We start from the raw sequence: 17,656 nt of genomic DNA, 5'->3' as shown, positions 1-17,656 counted from the left end.
GATGCAGGTAGGCAAATTCATCTAAATAAACTATGCAGATGTAACTAAATCACTGCTATACCTATGTTGCCTTGTAAACCCACAGGATTATTGCAGTACACAAACTGTCCAGATCTGCCCTAAATTCAGAAGAGTTTTGCTAGCATGTTCTGGTTTAATGGTACAATGAAGCTTCTAAATGTTCTCTAGTTTTAAGTCTGCCTTGAAAGATCAAATAAGCTTAAAAACTCCCCACTCAACCCCCCCCCCCCCAAAAAAAACCAAACAAACGCAGGTGGGTATGTCAAAAGATATATTTATTTTGGGACCAGACTACTGGTCTAACCAGTTTTTGGACAGCACTGCATATTTTGCAGATTAGCAGAGCCTGAATACTGGAGAAAAGCAGGATAGAAACATATGTCCCCTTTAAAGACAGGTATCTCCATCTCCTGTAGCAAACCTTATCATGAACAGCACTAACAGGTTTCAAGAACTTACCCAGTCCTTGGGTGGAGACTTAAATGCAATGACACAGGACATATAGTTGAAAAAGCAGAGTAAAATGGAAGTGATTTCTCAACCTGCTTTTCCCAGCTCACTTTGTCTCCCTAATTTGATTTGGACATGCTGGCCATGCTCTATCTGAAGCTGAACTACTGCGTCAGCTGTGCCATCCATAGCAAGGAGTTGAAGAATTGTTCCTGGGAGGCCTGAAAGGACCATGCCCCTCTGCCCAAGTTCAGACCTGCTTGTGCTACACTGAGCCCTCCCCTCAAGCCCATGTAAGGAGACTGTGCTGAAAATGTACAGTTTGAAATGTTATGTAAATAAATGACATCTAAAAGAAAAAACACAAATTTGTGAGTATGGAGTTTTTGTTTTGTTTTACACAAAAATTACTATACCAGTATAATTAAAGCAGTACAACTTCCCCAGTGTGGATGCAGTTACATAAGAGTGCTTATACTGATGTAGCTTGTGCTTACAGGAAGGGAAATAAGACATACTGCTATAACGGTGTCCACACTACTAGTAGTGGGTTGCACCAGTATGACTATTTAGGGGGTGAGGAAGGGAAAAGGTCACACTGCAAGTCTTGTGATATTTGGTGTTTTTCTTAGAGCCCTTATTCTGGAATGATTACACGCGAGTCTCAGCATTCATTTAGAAAAAGGGGTCAGGGGAGGGGAAAAGGTAAGTTCTCTGCAACCATGGGAAAAACTTGAAAACATGGCCTGGGAGTACCCTAAAGACTCAAAAATTTGAAGGCAAATGAAAAAACAAACAATTTTTTAAGTAAGTCTTTTTTTTTTTTGGTCTGACACATGGAGTTTTGAATGCTTGAGGTTGGCAATCTTGGTAGTCCATCAATCCGATGATGACAAATCTCTGCAGACCATCTATTGTTGGTTTCATGGTGTGCCCTCTCATGACTATACCAGCCAATTCTAGACGTGCACATTTTGCTGCAGATGGTGCATGGGAAGTTCGTGGTCAGTGGCACTCCATACACCCCAAGAGGTTGGTAATACTGTTTACTATATAACCTAAACATTGCAAATGATACTAGTAAGGATTTTCCATGCTTTAAACATTTTGAACCTCTAATAAAAGGCTTAAAAACAGGAAGTTATGACCTGACTGTAGGTTTTTTCCTCCCTTATCTACATATGTATGCATAGGTGGTTATTGCAGGGTACCTCATGGGTGTGAGGCAGCTGGCATATATTGGGAGGGAGGGGGAACAATCCAAAACCCATGTGAACTTGGAAAGCCAGTTATAAAAATAGTCAAATTTGGACTTACCAGTATCAACCTTAAGAAGTTATTTCTTTGAGTTTGTAGATCTAAAAAGCTTATCAACAGGATAAAATCTGAAGCTCACACATACAAATAGGACTTAAATTCTTCTAAATGATTCAGAGAGATTCAGAAGGTGATCGTAGATTGGTGGTTACTGACAAAGGTCACACTATTTTAAGCCTCACTACTTATTTATCTAAAACTATTGTAGATTATGTTGGCAAATTCTGAAATTTAGTCACAAAAACAATTATTTGTGATCCAATAAGAGAGATTGTAAATGATCAATGTTTTTAAGCATACAATATAAATAGACTATAAAAAGAGAGAGTCTGCTGTACTGTGCTTCCCCCTAGTACTCATTAAATGACTAAATTACATGGATGCTAGGATGGCTTCCCAATATGTCAACCTCTTCATGGGCCATCTTGAAGAAGAATTGCTGGACAAATGCACCATGAAACCAATTATATATCTGAGATACATCAATGATATTTTCATCCTCTGGACAGACGACCTAAACAGATTTCCATCACAACTTCAACAACCATCACATCCATCCATTAAACTCTCTCTAGAATTCTTCCACACTAGTACCAACTTCCTGGACACTACGATCTGCTCCAATGATGGAACCCTACAGACAACTATGCATAGGGCCCTAACAAATTAACAGCCATGAAAAACACATCACGGACCATAAAATCTAGTCTTCCCCTGTGAAATCTCGTCTTTTGCGTGCTTTTACCCTATACTATACATATTTCACAGAGGAGACCAGTGTTTCTCAAATTGTGGGTGGGGGGAGGTGTCACAAGGTTATTTTAGGGCAGGGGTCCAAGTATTGCCATCCTCACTTCTGCGCTGCCTTCAGAACTGGTGGCTGAGGAATGGTGACTGCTGACTGAGGGCCTAGGTCTGCAGACAGCAGCACAGAAGTAAGGGTGGCAATACCATACTATGCCATTCTTACTTCAGTGCTGCTGCTAGCAGCGGTGCTACGGGCAGCACTAACGCAATCCCATCCCCCGCCCCCAATAATCTTGTGACCCCACACACAACTCCTTTTTGGGTCAGGACCCCTACAATTACAGCACTGTGAAATTTCTATGATCATCAACATCCCCCACAACACAATTTTCAAGATCCACAGGTCCTACACATGCCTATCGCATGTGGTGCACCTCATCCAGTGCACTAAATGCCCAAATAAAAACTGTGTGGGTGAAACTAGACAATCATTATGCTCTTGCATGAACTCACACAGAAAAATGATAAAAAACAAAAACACCATATCACTCTTTATCTAACCTCTCAGTCTTCATCCTCAAAGGAAACCTGCACGTCATCCTCAAAAGACAAGCCTGAGAACTTAAATTCTTAACTTTGCTAGACACTAAAAACATGGACTGGACAGATATTGGATTTATGGCTTATTACAATGGTCTATAACACATTTAACTCCCCCCTTCTCCAGTTTTTTTCCCCCTTTTACCTATATGACTGGACAGGTGTTAATAGGCCATGTCACCTTGAATGGTCCCTGTGACATTGCACTCCATATGTTCATGAAAATATGCTTATGAATGTGAATATAATGTAACTGGAATATGCTTGATGCAAAGAATCTCTTGTAAGGTATCATTACAAAGCTTATAATCTACTGAGTGTGTTCATCCTATTTGTATTAATGTATCATTCTTGTATCTGAAGCTAGAAATATGAAGTATTACAGCTCCCCATTCCCCTAAGTTCCCTGTGCAGCAGCTGCCTGCAGTTCAGTTGTGTCCCTCCCCCCACTGCCATGTGCTGCTCCTGCCCTCTGCCTTGGAGCTGCTCCCCAAGATTTCTGCTTGCTGTGTGGGGCGGAGGGAAGGAAGAGGAGGGCTAATGTCAGGGTGTCCCCCTCTCCCTTGCTCCTGCATCCTGCTTACACCATCTTCCATAGAGCAGGGGGGACAGACCAGGATTCAGGAATGAGGGAGCTTGCAGCAGCTGCCTCTCAGCAAGCTGATCTAATTAACAAAACAGTGTACTTAAGGGAAATGCGCATATCTCCCTCCATTCCTGCTGCCTTGTGTAGACTGAGAGTTAACTCCTGAGGGCTCAGCCAATTGCTAGTTCATCATTTATCAGTGAGGGAAATATCCCACCCTCTTACTCCTCCACCTCAACCAAGCTTCTCAATCATCATTGCTGTGTACCAGTATTAAAGAAACAATTTAAAACTTATACATGTGTGTGTGTGGAGAGAGAGAGAGAGTGAGAGTCTTTTGTCTGCTGAAAAAAATTTCCCTGGAACCTAACCTCTTCATTTACATTAATTCTTATGGGGAAATTGGATTCACCTAACATCTTTCGCTTAAAGTCGCATTGTTCAGGAACATAACTACAATGTTAAGTGAGGAGTTACTGTACTTTGTTCTGTCTATTACCTGAAACCACTTAAATCCTACTTTTTATACTTAATAAAATCACTTTTGTTTATTAATTAACCCAGAGTAAGTGATTAATATCTGGGAGAGCAAACAGCTGTGCATCTCTCTATATCAGTTATACGGGGTGGACAATTTATGAGTTTAACCTGAATAAGCTTTATACAGAGTAAAACAGATTTATTTTGGGGTTTGGATCCCACTGGGAGCTGGGCATCTGTATGCTGGAGATAGGTGATTTGCTGAGCAGTTTTTGGTTAAAGTCTGCAGCTTTGGGGGCGTGGACCAGACCTGGGTCTGTGTTGCAGCAGACTAGCATGTCTGGCTCAACAAGGCAGGGTTTTTCTGGAGTCCCAAGCTGGCAGTGGAAAACAGGCTCAGAGGTAATTCCAGCACATCAGGTGGACAGTCCAAAGGGGGTCTCTGTGACCGAACCGGTCACAGTCCATTGAAATGTGAATTAATTACTTAGGCTAAACAATATGTTCTATCCTGCCTTTAGCTACAACACTTTGAGTACATTTTCCAGACCTGAAGAATTCTGTGTAAGCCTGAACGCTTGTGAATAAAAGGTATTACCTCACCCACCTTGTCTCTCTAATATCCTGAGACCAACACAGCATAGATTACACTTCACACAGATACACTTAACCTCATTAGATTAACAAATTGATTGCATTAACAATTAACAGGACTTAAAAACTCTGAAAGCAACATATTGGCTAAATCAGGGCTGCATTGACATTTGTGCAGTGCACACTGAACCAAGCTATTCTGTGCTATGCTATGTAGGACTGCAAAAATCTAACCAGCTATGTTATAGAAGCTATTTTTCTTTTTTAAATAATTTTTGTTACTTTGTATTGGTCATCATTTATTCTTTTTACTCTAGACATTTAGCATTTTTACATACTTCACCATGTCTTACAACTTTAAAAATATGTATGCTACAAGTCTCATTTACTGAAAAAAACCAATAACCACAGCATGTTTAGCTTAATAAAAATATTAAACAGCAAATACCCTTATCTTTCCAACTGCTCAGCTGACTGTCCATCTCTCCTCACGATCTACCCTCCAGCTATGATTATCAATTATGCATACCAATAGAATAGCTGCAATTGGAGAAATCTACAGTCTGAAATATGAAACATCAGTTTCCACAGAGGTCTGCAGTCTTGTCTGCTGCACAGCTGCAGCAGGACTTAAGTCACATGACTGTCTTCTGGGTGTGAGGCAGACTGACGCAATGCAATCTGTAACTAAGCTACTAATACTCCAGCACTAATTCTTCAGTTAAATCTCCTTAGTGTTGCAACTATTTTCTTGCTGCTAGTACCACACAGAACAAAGGGAGTGGGGGAGGTAGGGTAAGGAATCTCCAGTACAAAGGAAATCAATTTTTCCTCAAAGCAGCTAGGCTAAACTTGAAATGTATCAATACTACAACATTACACAGACGCTTTTCAAACAAAGCTAAATTACCTCAATCTTGCTTTTCTGTCACATTGCTAGAGGTTATAAAATTCATGCTCAGAGCAAGACTTCACCAGACAAACTCAAAATGGTCTGCTTTTATGAAAAAATGGAAAGGTGAAAGTTTCTACAAAATCTGTTTTTCCCTTTCCGACACCTATGCAGATTTCTGACACAACTTGTATAAAAACTGCAGTCATCTTGTTATATTTATAACCTTAATATTTTTGTCAACTATAAATTTCATTTTCCTCGGGAAAGTAGGAAATACAAAGTGTTTTATCATTCTGTCTACACTGAAGGAAATCTCAATACCAGAAATACCTTCCAATAGCCTTAATCCTTAACTCATTCTTTATTCACACCTTATTTACTCCTGGGGGAATTCTGCCCCTCCCCCCAAAATAAATATTCTGCAAAATTCTGCATATTTTATTTGTCAAAAAAACCAATACCAGTTTCCATTATTTTGGTGATTCATTTCAAAATACCTGTCAGCAAGTATGTCTATAACAATACAGATAACATAAAAGATATAGGAAATATTTTTTGACAAATAGATTCCTTGCGAGGCATATTAATACAGAACTTTGACTAATAATTCATTTAAACTACAATAAAGAACTATATTTCCCACCCCTCTCAGAAGCAGTGCAAAGGCTTGGGAGAGTCAGAGGTAATGGAGGAGCTGAAGGGGAGAGAAATAATTGCCGGGAACGAGCCTGGGTGCGAACTAGTAGGGTTGTTGGGTGTGGGTGGGAGAAATATGGAACAGAGTTTTTTGGGGGGGCCGGGGAGGGAGGAGGAAGAGGGTTAGGGTTGTGACTAAGGTTAGGATTGTTAGGAAGCCTCCCCCATGCAGACCCTGGCCGACACCTAGCCTCTTTTATTCAGTCAGGCACATCTGCCCTCCCCCCATGTGTCCCTGCACCCCTGCTCAGCCACCCCCTCTAGCATGTGTCCCTCCCCCGTCCCCATACGGTGCTGCACCCGCACTCAGCCCCCCCTCTGATGTGTTCCTACACTCCATCTCTCATTCAGCCCCTGCCCCAGTCTGTCCCACCCCCAGCCCTTCTGAATCTAGCCTGTGACCCTCCAGCAGCCCCATGTGCCCCACACTGTATGTTCCCCCATATCCTGTGCCTCCTAACCTGGCCTCTTCTCTTCCCTATCCACAGCTGGGGCTGCTGCTGGGCAGAAGCAGCTGCTTTCTCTTGTGGCACCACAGCAGCCCATGGTGGGCAAAAAAATGTAACTACAGCACTTTTCTGTGGAGAAAAAAAATTCTGCGGGGCACATGAATTCTGTGGTGCAGAATTCCCCAGGAATACTTAATGTAGAAGTATTAGTGTAAAAAGTTATTTCTGACCACATATAAACAATCTTGCGGCCAGTTATTTTGCCAGCATGCAGAGATGCTCAAGATTTTAGCATATTTTAAGTTATTCTTAAAGCCCCCAATCCAGGAATCACAAATCTGAATTTTCAAAATGAGTAAGTTTCTCCACATCCATTAGGGTTAGAAAAGCTTGAAAACATGACAAATAAAACCTGAAGGCTCAGCATCCAGAAGAATCCCAAATATTTTTTAAATTTCATGGTTTTTTGCACCTGAGTCATGATTTCTGAGTACTTGGTGTATCAATACTGAGCATGACAAAAAGTTCCCCAATGCTGTCTAGAAACACAGCCAAGACTTGATGTGTCATATTATAAAAACAAACCAGAAAAAGAAGTTCATAAAATTGTATCAAAGTGTGCTCTTGCGGCTGGTGCTAAATTAGTGATTTGCATCTTAATATTCAGCTTCCTCTGCAGAATGTGTAAATCTCTCATATTGTAAAATGTTATCTTGCACAGTTCAAGCTTATCAGAAAGCTACTCAAAGTAGTCCTAGACATGACTTTACACTGATCTGCACTCAGTTACTACAAATAAAATGCCTCTCAACTTTAGGTTTGCATCTGTAGTTTTAGACTTAATAGGCGTAACAGACATCTAAATTTTATTCACTTTAAAATTACCATAATCTTTATATTCACAGCTACATACATTTTCTCAGATCTTATCTCTAGATTTTATGGCACTTAAAACTTTCTAAAATAAGACTAATTTGACTATAAATACAGTAACTCAAACTGTAACTGAAGGTAGGCTGGTTACTACCAAAATAAGCTTCACCATCTTTTCCTGTTTTCCTCTCACTTAAGATGAACTCCATTAAAAACCACCCAAAACTGACCCCTTGTTAAGCCTGACACGGATGGTTGTGCAACAGCTTCTCTTCAGCACTCAGGAACATTAGTCATCAACCAGCACCCAGATTTTGCTGTTATCAGAGCTCTAGACCAACTATCTTTTTAGCCTGAAAGAAGGTAATTCCTAAATTCTTGCTTTCTGAAGCAAGATATAATTTTTTGTTGATACTGCTATGTAAGAGCTAGGTACTATTATTATTATTTAAATGGTTTAACTCTTAAGCATGCTAAAGCTGTACTTACTTTAGTGTCCATACAATTATTTATTTTCTGCTGCTGACACTTACTCTTCTCACCTACAGTAATTTAGAACAGATATAAACTTTATTAGTCATTTAAAATTAATAAACAATCCTGATGCTGTAGGTATCTCCTGTAGACAGTGGTAAAATTCTTGTAAGTGTTCAATTAAAATCTGTCCCCTTTTCTCTCTTGTTCCTTGTGTTTTAATACACACACGATACAAAGAGTATACTAGGTGCACTAGAAGTCACTATTGCTTCATTAGCATCCTGGATAGACCCTTGTCACCTCCTTACCCGTATACACAGATCTTTTCCTTTATTCTCTACATGTACAATATTTATTCCTCCTTCTCTTTGCAGTTATTTAGTCTAAATACTCTGTACCATCAAATCTATGCCCCTCAGTAATTACTAAATTCAGACAGCTCTCCCCCCTCCTCCACACACATACTTCTCATATACAGCAAAATGGATCTTAACACTTGAATATTTATTATGGAATGATAGATGGCTATTAAATATTAATGTTAAAGTATATTTCAGCATCAAGAATTAAATAAAACAAAGACACTCAGTCAACAAGCAAATTATAAAGTAATGGCCTCAAGTACTACACATCTAAAACAGATGCAACTTTGAGATTCACAACAGGTTCTCCTATTACACATAGCTGCATTCTTTGAAAATTGCTCCCAAGCTGCCATGAAGCTTCTGAGTCATAAGCTACTGACTAGCTCACCTACAGCTGCTAGAATTAAAGCGACAATTCTATACTAGAAACAGTTCTACAGTTCTTATGGGTTTCTTTTGCCATAACTTAGGGTAGGATTTTTACAAAGCATTCTGCATTGGTCTAACTCTGCTCCCACTGTAGTTAAATGTAAAATGCCCACTGACTTCTCTGGAAACAGAGTTAGACCAACACTCAGTGCTTATGAAAAGCAAAAACTCCACAGCTTCTCAATAATCCTGCAACTATAGAATGTTTATTAAAAAACAGACTTCAAAACCAGGCAGTGGTCTAGCCTTCTGCCTCTGAACAACTGTGATCCAAAATGTGTTTGGTTATCTAAATTAAGTTCTTAATTAAACTGTCTAAAATTACAAGACTATTTGTCACAAAAGCCAGCATAAGGGGAAGCTGCTGCTCAGAAGAGACCAAAGAGTAGAATAGCAGAGGTGATGCAGATTGAAGTGGACTACCACAGAATGACTGTATAATGCTAAGTAATAGGCACTACTATTGGTCTCATTTCATAATTAAAATTCACAAAGTTTTCCATCCATAAGGAAATTCTGAAGATTTGTACACTCAGAAGAGTTTCAATGGAAAACGCTTCTTCTGCTTCTTCATCTTAACTGAAAAGTGTCCTTTCACCTTTCAGCCAGAGTAGAGGCAAGATAATAATAAACTGAACAGCACTTAGAGCAGAAAATTTTTTATCAGTATAGACAATGTAAAAATGTATTTCTCAAAGCAATTTTGAAGCCTCTTCAGGGTTAGCTTTCTTTCCGTGATGCACTTAGGTGCAGGTCTGCTCTTTATGTTTGACTATGCTACAGACTTGAGTATTTGAAATCACTGGAGATGAGTAACTGGATAATGTTGATACAAGGTAACATTTAGTTGTTTGTCTTGCTTTGAGCTTTACATAAAATGAACTGGTTTTAATTATAGACTTGTACGAAGCCAAGTACCATACTAGTGCTCTCATTATGTAAAAACAGATATTTAATGATTTTTAACACAGTATCAGAGTGCATTTGGAACAGTTCAACAGCCTTTTTGGATTGCTGTTTGGTACTTTGATTTGGTCTGCAAATTAAGTTTTACTTCGTATGGACCAATATAATGGAGACTGAAGTACCAGTATGCTGGCAGCATTTAGTCTGAACTACATCCACATGCACCTGGCCAGGTTTAAGTTCACAAACAAGACACTCCCACAAACCTACAAAAGCTCTACAATTCTTAGCTGGAAATTAAACCCGAACATTTTCAGAAACTCGTGCTTAAGTTAGGAACCTAAATAAGTGGTCTGATTTCCAGAAGTGCAAAAAACCCACATCTCCCACTGACATTTATGATATTCAGTGCCTTTGTACGTTGTGTGTTTGTGGGACAGGAGCACAGAAAGATTAAAAAAATTAAAAACAACAACATCACTTAAGGGAAACATTACTGGTGTACAAGTATTTTTCATAAAACTATGCAAGTAAGAGCAGGTATTATTCAAACACACAGAGGGTGAATGAAGTTTGGGAAATGGAAGAGGATCAAGAAATGTAATGGGCTTTTCATTTCCTAACTTCTAAGAGCATTTCAGATAAAGAAAGAAAAACAAAGCTATTTGACAATATCCTATTGAACTGCTCTGTTTAGGAGTCTGTCACGCCTTTGTGCAGTACTGTCTTGGGTGAAAAATATACGCTAAATTACCATTTTCATTTATGAACACTAGGTGGTATCAAACTCCTCATCTACAGATATTCCTCTCAATGTAAGTGTTACATACTTGAGTTTCTGAAAGTGAGAACTGTACAGGGAGATTTTGGCAAACCAATAAACTACCTGAACCCGCTATTGCTTATTGCTAAAAGCAGCCAAGTCAGCAGGCTGTAAAATGGCCATGCAGCAGCCTTAGCATAACCAAGACAGAAGGGGTGGGAGTTTCGGGTGCCACAGGAAGGTCAGCTTGACTCCGCACCCTTCCTGATAAGAATTGTGTTGAAATTGCTGATACATGAATTTTAGAAGAACAGGAAGTTTGTCCATGTGCCCTCAGCAATGTGTCGGACAGGGCCTCAAGGCGTGCAAATTCTGGAAAAAACACACCTGGTTAATCGATGACCAGAAGGAAACCTGTCGCTTGACCTTTGAAACTGCTTGCTTAAGTTTTCTTTAAGTGACATGTCATTGTATTACTAATGTATAAATTAGGGGGAAAAGTTTGAGTTAGCTGGACTCTTTGGGAGGGTTTCTTCAGGAATTCTCCCTCTGGATGCTTCCTGTGGTCCCCACCGGCAGATTTGGCCACCGGAAAGCTGCCGCTGTGCCATTCAAGAGCCACGCTCACCTTTGGTAATTATTGAGGGCTGGGGGTGTTTTACTAACCTGTTGCAGACGTAAGTGCTTGAGACTAAGTAAAGTTTAGCTTTAAGTGTAAGCTCTCTTGTGTTGTCCTGTTTGTGGCAGCCATCTCTCTGTCAGATGGCCTTGTTTCCCCTGATTTATTTCCTGACACCACCTTGCAAAGAGTAAAAGTTACCAAGAGCTTTGGGTTGAAAGAACCCCAGGTAACAGAATTTGAAGGCCCCAGCGAGGACAGTACAGAGGAAGGAGACGGATGGTACAAATAGTTTGTGGTTTGCCCATTGCAATAGGAGGTAAAAGACAGCGGGGGTGGGGTCGCTCCCTACAAGTTCCCATGTCGCAGTTCATGAATTAATTTACGGATACATTCTACTACTGGGACTCTGAACTCAGGCTGATCGCCTGCTCCAGTGGAGGAAGTTATGTCCAGAGACAGGGAAACAACTGGAAAGGAAGAACAGTTGAAAATGAGGTTGGGAAACAGATTGACAGATTTTGTACAAGAGTATGGGGGTAATGGACTCTGAAAGCCCGGTGCCTTCACTGGCCCCCGACACTTCCTGCAGCTCCACAAGCAATGGGTTATCTGGGTTAGTGCAGGAAGGTAGAGAGTTCTGAATGTTAGAGCAAAGAAAAAGGCTGTTTTGCAGGAGTTGTGGATAGTTGTGACAACACTGGATCAGGAGATAGATTGGCTAAAAGACCAGGTGCAGAAATTGGAAAGAATCAGAGCTGAAAAGGAAAGCGAAGTGATTAATCTGAAGGCAGAATCTGATGCTCTCAGAGCTACGTCTGACACAAGCAGCACAGATTGTAGGAATGCAGAAGCAGGTGTGTGACAGTAAAAGGGTCAGTGGCAAGCTGCAGGAGGAAGTTTCTGAGTTGACACAGCAGACCACAGAGAGCAAAGTTGCAGTCAGAGCCCTTTTAAAGGCCATAAGAATGGCCCTACTAGGTCAGACCAAGGGACCATCCAGCCCAGTATCCTGCATTCCAATAGTGGCCAGTGCCAGGTGCCCGAGAGGGAATGAGCAGAACATGTAATCATCAAGTGATCCATCCGGTGTCGCTCATTCCCAGCTTCTGGCAAACAGAGGCTAGGGTCACCCTTCCTGGCTAACAGCCATTGATGGACCTATCCTCCAGGAATTTATCTAGTTCTTTTCTGAATCTTGTTATGGACTTGGACTTCACAACATCCTCTGGCAAGGAATTCCACAGGTTGACCGTGTGTTGTGTGAAGAAATACTTCCTTTTATTTGTTTTAAACCTTCTGCCTATTAATTTCATTTGGTGACCCCTAGTTCTTGTGTTATGAGAAGCAGTAAACAACACTTCCTTATCTACTTTCTCTACAACAGTCATGATTTTAGACCTCAATCATATCTCCCCTTAGCCGTTTCTTTTCCAAACTGAAAAGTCCCAGTCTTATTAATCTCTCCTCACACGGAAGCAGTTCCATGCCCCTAATCCTTTTTGTTGCCATTTTCTGAAACTTTTCCAATTCCAGTATATCTTGAGATGGGGCAAGCACATCTGCACACTGTATTCAAGATGTGGGCATACCATGGATTTATATAGAGACAACATGGTATTTTCTGTCTTATCACCTATCCTTTTCTTAATTATTCCCACCGTTTGCTTTTCTGATTACCGCTGCACATCGAGTGGATGTTTTCAGAGAACTATCCACAATGATTCCAAGGCCTCTTTCATGAGTGGTAACAGCTAATTTAGACCCCATCATTTTATATGTATAGTTGGGATTATGCTTTCCAATGTGCATTACTTTGCATTTATCAACATGAAATGTCATCTGCCATTTTGCTGCCCAGTCACCCAGTTTTGAGAGAGCCTTTTATAGCTCTTTGCAGACTGCCTCGGTCTTAACTATCTTTAGTAATTTTGTATCATCTGCAAATTCTGCCACCTCACTGTTTACCCCTTTTTCCAGATCATTTATGAATATGTTGAAGAGGACTGGTTCCAGAATGGACACCTTGGGGACACCACTATTTACCTCTCTCTCTTTCTGAAAACTGACCATTTATTTCTACCCTTTGTTTCCTTTTAACCAGTTACCAATCCATGAGAGCACCTTCTCTCTTATCCGGTGGCAGCTTACTTTGCGTAAGAGTCTTTGGTGAGGGACCTTGTCAAAGGCTATCTGAAAAATCTAAGTACACTATATCCACTGTATCCCCTTGGTCCAGATGCTTGTTGATCCCCTCAAAAAATTCTAGTAGATTGGTGAGGCATGATTTCCCTTTACTAAAACCATCTTCCTCAACAAATTATGTTCATCTAAATGTCTGACAATATTGTTCTTTATTATAGTTTCAAACAGTTTGCCCAGTACTGAAGTCAGGCTTACAGGCCTGTAATTGCCAGGATCACCTTTAGAGCCCTTTTTAAAAATTGGTGCCACATTAGCAGTCCTCCAGTCATCTGGTATACAGAAGCTGATTTAAATGATAGGTTACAGACTACAGTTAGTAGTTCTGTAATTTTACATTGAAGTTCCTTCAGAACTCTTGGGTGAATAACATCTGGTCCTGTAAAAAGTGACACAGAGTCCTGTGGCACCTTATACACTAACAGATGTATTGCAGCATAAGCTTTCGTGGGTGAATACTCACTTCATCAGACGCAGAAGTGGGTATTCACCCACGAAAGCTTGCATCTGATGAAGTGGGTATTCACCTACGAAAGCTCATGCTCCAATACTTCTGTTAGTGTATAAGGTGCCACAGGACTCTGTGTCACTTTTTACAGATCCAGACTAACATGGCTACCCCTCTGACAGCTGGTCCTGGTGACTTATTGTTGCTTAATTTATCAATTTGTTCCAAAACCTCCTCTAATGATACCTCAATCTGAGACAGTTCCTCAGATCTGTCACCTGAACAGAATGGCTCAGCTCTCTCACATCCTCAGCCATGAAGACCGATGCAAAGAATAAATTTAGTTTCTCCGCAGTGGCTTATCGTCCTAGAGTGCTCTTTTAGCACCTCGATCGTTCAGTGGCCCCCACTGCTTGTTTAGCAGGCTTCCTGCTTTTGATGTAGTTAAAAAAAATAAAATTGATATTACTTTTTGAGTCTTTGGCTAACTGTCCCTCAAATTCTTTTTTGGCTTTCCTAATTGTATTTTTACACTTCATTTGCCAGTGTTTATGCTCCTTTCTATTTTCCTCACTAGGATTTAACTTCCACTTTTTAAAGTATGCCCTTTTGCCTCTCACTGCTTCTTTCACTTTGTTGTTTAGCTATGGTGGCTCTTTTTTGCTTCTCTTACTATGTTTTTTAATTTGGAGTACACTTAAGTGGAGCCTCTGTTACAGTGTCTTTAAAAAGTTTTCATGCAGCTTGCAGAGATTTTACTTTTCGCGTAACACCCTTTAATTTCTGTTTAAGTAATCTGCTCATTTTTGTGTAGTTCCCCTTTCTGAAATTAAATGCTACAGTGTTGGGCCGCTATAGTATTTTTCCTGCCACAGGGATGTTAAATTTAATTATATTATGGTCACTATTACCAAGCAGTCCAGTTATATTCACCTCTTGGACCAGATCCTCTGCTCCACTTAGGACTAGATCAAGAATTGCCTCTCCTCTGGTGGGTTCCAGGACCAATGGCTCCAAGAAGCAGTCATTTAAGATGTCAAGAAACTTTATCTCTGCATCCTGTCCTGAGGTGACATGTACCCACTCAATATGGGGATAACTGAAATCCCTCATTATTATTATTATTATTATTGAGTTTTTTATTTTAATAGCCTCTCTAATCTCCCTGTGCATTCCACAGTCACTATCACCATCCTGGTCAGGTGGTCGGTAATATGTCCCTACTGCTATATTCTTCTTATTAGACCATGGAATTTCTATCCATAGAGATTCTATGGTACACTTTGATTCATTTATGATTTTTACTTCATTTGATTCTATGCTTTCTTTCACGTATAATGCCACTCCCCCACTAGCATGACACGTTCTGTCCTTCAGATATATTTTGTGTCCTGGTATTACTGTATCCCATTGATTATCCTCATTTCACCAAGAGTCTGTGATGCCTATTATATCAATATCCTCATTTAATATAAGGCACTCTCGTTCACCCATTTTATTATTTAGACTTCTAGCATTGGTATATAAGCACTTTAAGAATTTGTCTCCTTTTAGTTGTCTGCCATTACATGATGTAATTGAATGGGACTCTTTTTTTATTTGACTGTTTCTGATCAGACCCTGCCTGTATTTTATCAGGTTTCACAAAGCAGAAACCAGACAGACCACGGGGAATGCCTGAGATTGATTTGTGCTGTTAAGGCTCAGTTGGGAGGGCAGAGGGGGATCATGGCAGGGATCTGAGGGAACTGTAGTTGGGAGGAAGACACAGAATCAGAGGAGGATCCCAGTGCATAACTCCCTTACTGCAATTATGAGCTGAAGGATCCTGGTGAGTTCATCCTAGATCCCATCGGGCAGTCTCCATGTAGTCCCCTACAGGAATCACTTGAAGAGTTGCAAAGACCTCCTCCAATGGCCCCCATAGTCAATACCTCTGTCACATAAAGGGGACCTCTGGGAGGTCAGGGAGGAACAGAGGAGTGGCTGGAGACTAGACTCTTTACCCCTCACCAGGTTAGGGCAGTAGATAAATCAGTTGGCCCACTGAATAGGAGCACAGCCTTGGGGTGGATGGTAAGAGTATCTGGCATGGCTGTATTCACTCCAGCTGATGTGGTCAGATACATTCAGGGAGTGTATGTCCCCCAAGGATTTTGCAGGGCCCCCTTATGATATCCAGATGCGCCACCCCCCGGAGCAGATTCATAGATTCATAGATTCTAGGGTCAGAAGGGACCAATGTGATCATCTAGTCCGACCCCCTGCACAAAGCAGGCCACAGAACCCTACCCATCCACTTCTATAACAAACCCCTAACCTATGCCTGAGTTATTGAAGTCTTCAAATTGTGGTTTGAAGACCTCAAGCTGCAGAGAATCCACCAGCAAGTGACCCATGCCCCACGCTCCAGGGGAAGGCAAAAAACCTCCAGGGCCTCTGCCAATCTGCCCTGGAGGAAAATTCCTTCCCGACCCCAAATATGGCGATCAGCTAAACCCTGAGCATGTGGGCAAGACTCACCAGCCAGCACTCAGAAAAGAATTCTCTGCAGTAACTCAGATCCCATCCCATCCAACATCCCATCATCAACCACTGGGCATACCTATCTGGCGATAATCAAAGATCAGTTGCCAAAATTAGGCTCTCCCATCATACCATCCCTTCCATAAACTTATCAAGCTTAATCTTAAAGCCAGATATGCCTTTTGCTCCCACTACTCCCCTTGGAAGGCTGTTCCAGAACTTCACTCCTCTAATGGTTAGAAACCTTTGTCTAATTTCAAGTCTAAACTTCCTAGTGTCCATTTTATACCCATTCGTTCTTGTATCTACATTGGTACTAAACTTAAATAATTCCTCTCCCTCCCTAATATTAATCCATCTAATATATTTATAAAGAGCAAGCATATCCCCCCTCAGCCTTCTTTTGGCTAGACTAAACAAGCCAAGCTCTTTGAGTCTCCTTTCATATGACAGGTTTTCCATTCCATTCAGCCCGTCTCTGAACCTGTTCCAGTTTGAATTCATTCTTCTTAAACATGGGAGACCAGAACTGCACAAAGTATTCCAGGAGGGGTCTCACCAGCGCCTTATATAACGGTACTAACACCTCCTTATCTTTGCTGGAAATACCTCGCCTGATGCATCCTAAAACCGCATTAGCTTTTTTAACGGCCATATCACATTGACGGCTCATAGTCATCCTGCGATCTACCAATACCCCAAGGTCCTTCTCCTCCTCTGTTGCTTCCAACTGATGCGTCCTCAATCTATATCTAAAGTTCTTATTATTAATCCCTAAGTGCATGACTGTGCACTTTTCACTATTAAATTTCATCCTATTACTATTACTCCAGTTTACAAGGTCGTCCAGATCTTCCTGTATGATATCCCGGTCCGTCTCCATGTTAGCAATACCCCCCAGCTTTGTGTCATCCGCGAACTTTATTAGCACATTTCCGCTTTTTGTGCCAAGGTCAGTAATAAAAAGGTTAAATAAGATTGGTCCCAGAACCGATCCTTGAGGAACTCCACTAGTAACCTCCTTCCAGCCTGACAGTTCACCCTTCAGTATGACCTGTTGTAGTCTCCCCTTTAACCAGTTCCTTATCCACCTTTCAATTCTCATATTGATCCCCATCTTTTCGAATTTGACTAATTATTCCGCATGTGCAACCGTGTCAAATGCCTTACTGAAATCGAGGTAAATTAGGTCTACCGCATTTCCTTTGTCTAA

The 17,656-nt window shown here is 40.8% G+C and overlaps 2 protein-coding genes across 5 annotated transcripts in view; one reads left to right on the top strand and one right to left on the bottom strand.

The window, feature by feature from the left end:
* Positions 1-17,656, top strand: part of RPS27A (ribosomal protein S27a) — a 391,102-nt gene that overhangs the window by 209,176 nt on the left and 164,270 nt on the right. The window lies entirely within an intron of this gene.
* RTN4 (reticulon 4) overlaps positions 1-17,656 on the bottom strand; it is a 95,339-nt gene that overhangs the window by 39,318 nt on the left and 38,365 nt on the right. Inside the window, exon 1 of one of the 4 annotated variants that reach the window (XM_050951774.1) lies at positions 5,244-5,359. The exons of the other annotated variants lie outside the window; for them this stretch is intronic. Within the exon in view, the coding sequence (XP_050807731.1) occupies positions 5,244-5,277 (34 nt within the window). The 5' untranslated portion in view covers positions 5,278-5,359. Of the gene's footprint in view, positions 1-5,243; positions 5,360-17,656 lie in introns of those variants that run through there. 4 annotated transcript variants of the gene reach the window in all.

Source organism: Gopherus flavomarginatus, chromosome 4 (assembly GCF_025201925.1).
Source record: "Gopherus flavomarginatus isolate rGopFla2 chromosome 4, rGopFla2.mat.asm, whole genome shotgun sequence".
In the NCBI taxonomy this organism is placed as follows: domain Eukaryota; kingdom Metazoa; phylum Chordata; order Testudines; family Testudinidae; genus Gopherus; species Gopherus flavomarginatus.
This window is presented reverse-complemented; position numbering and strand designations above follow the sequence as displayed.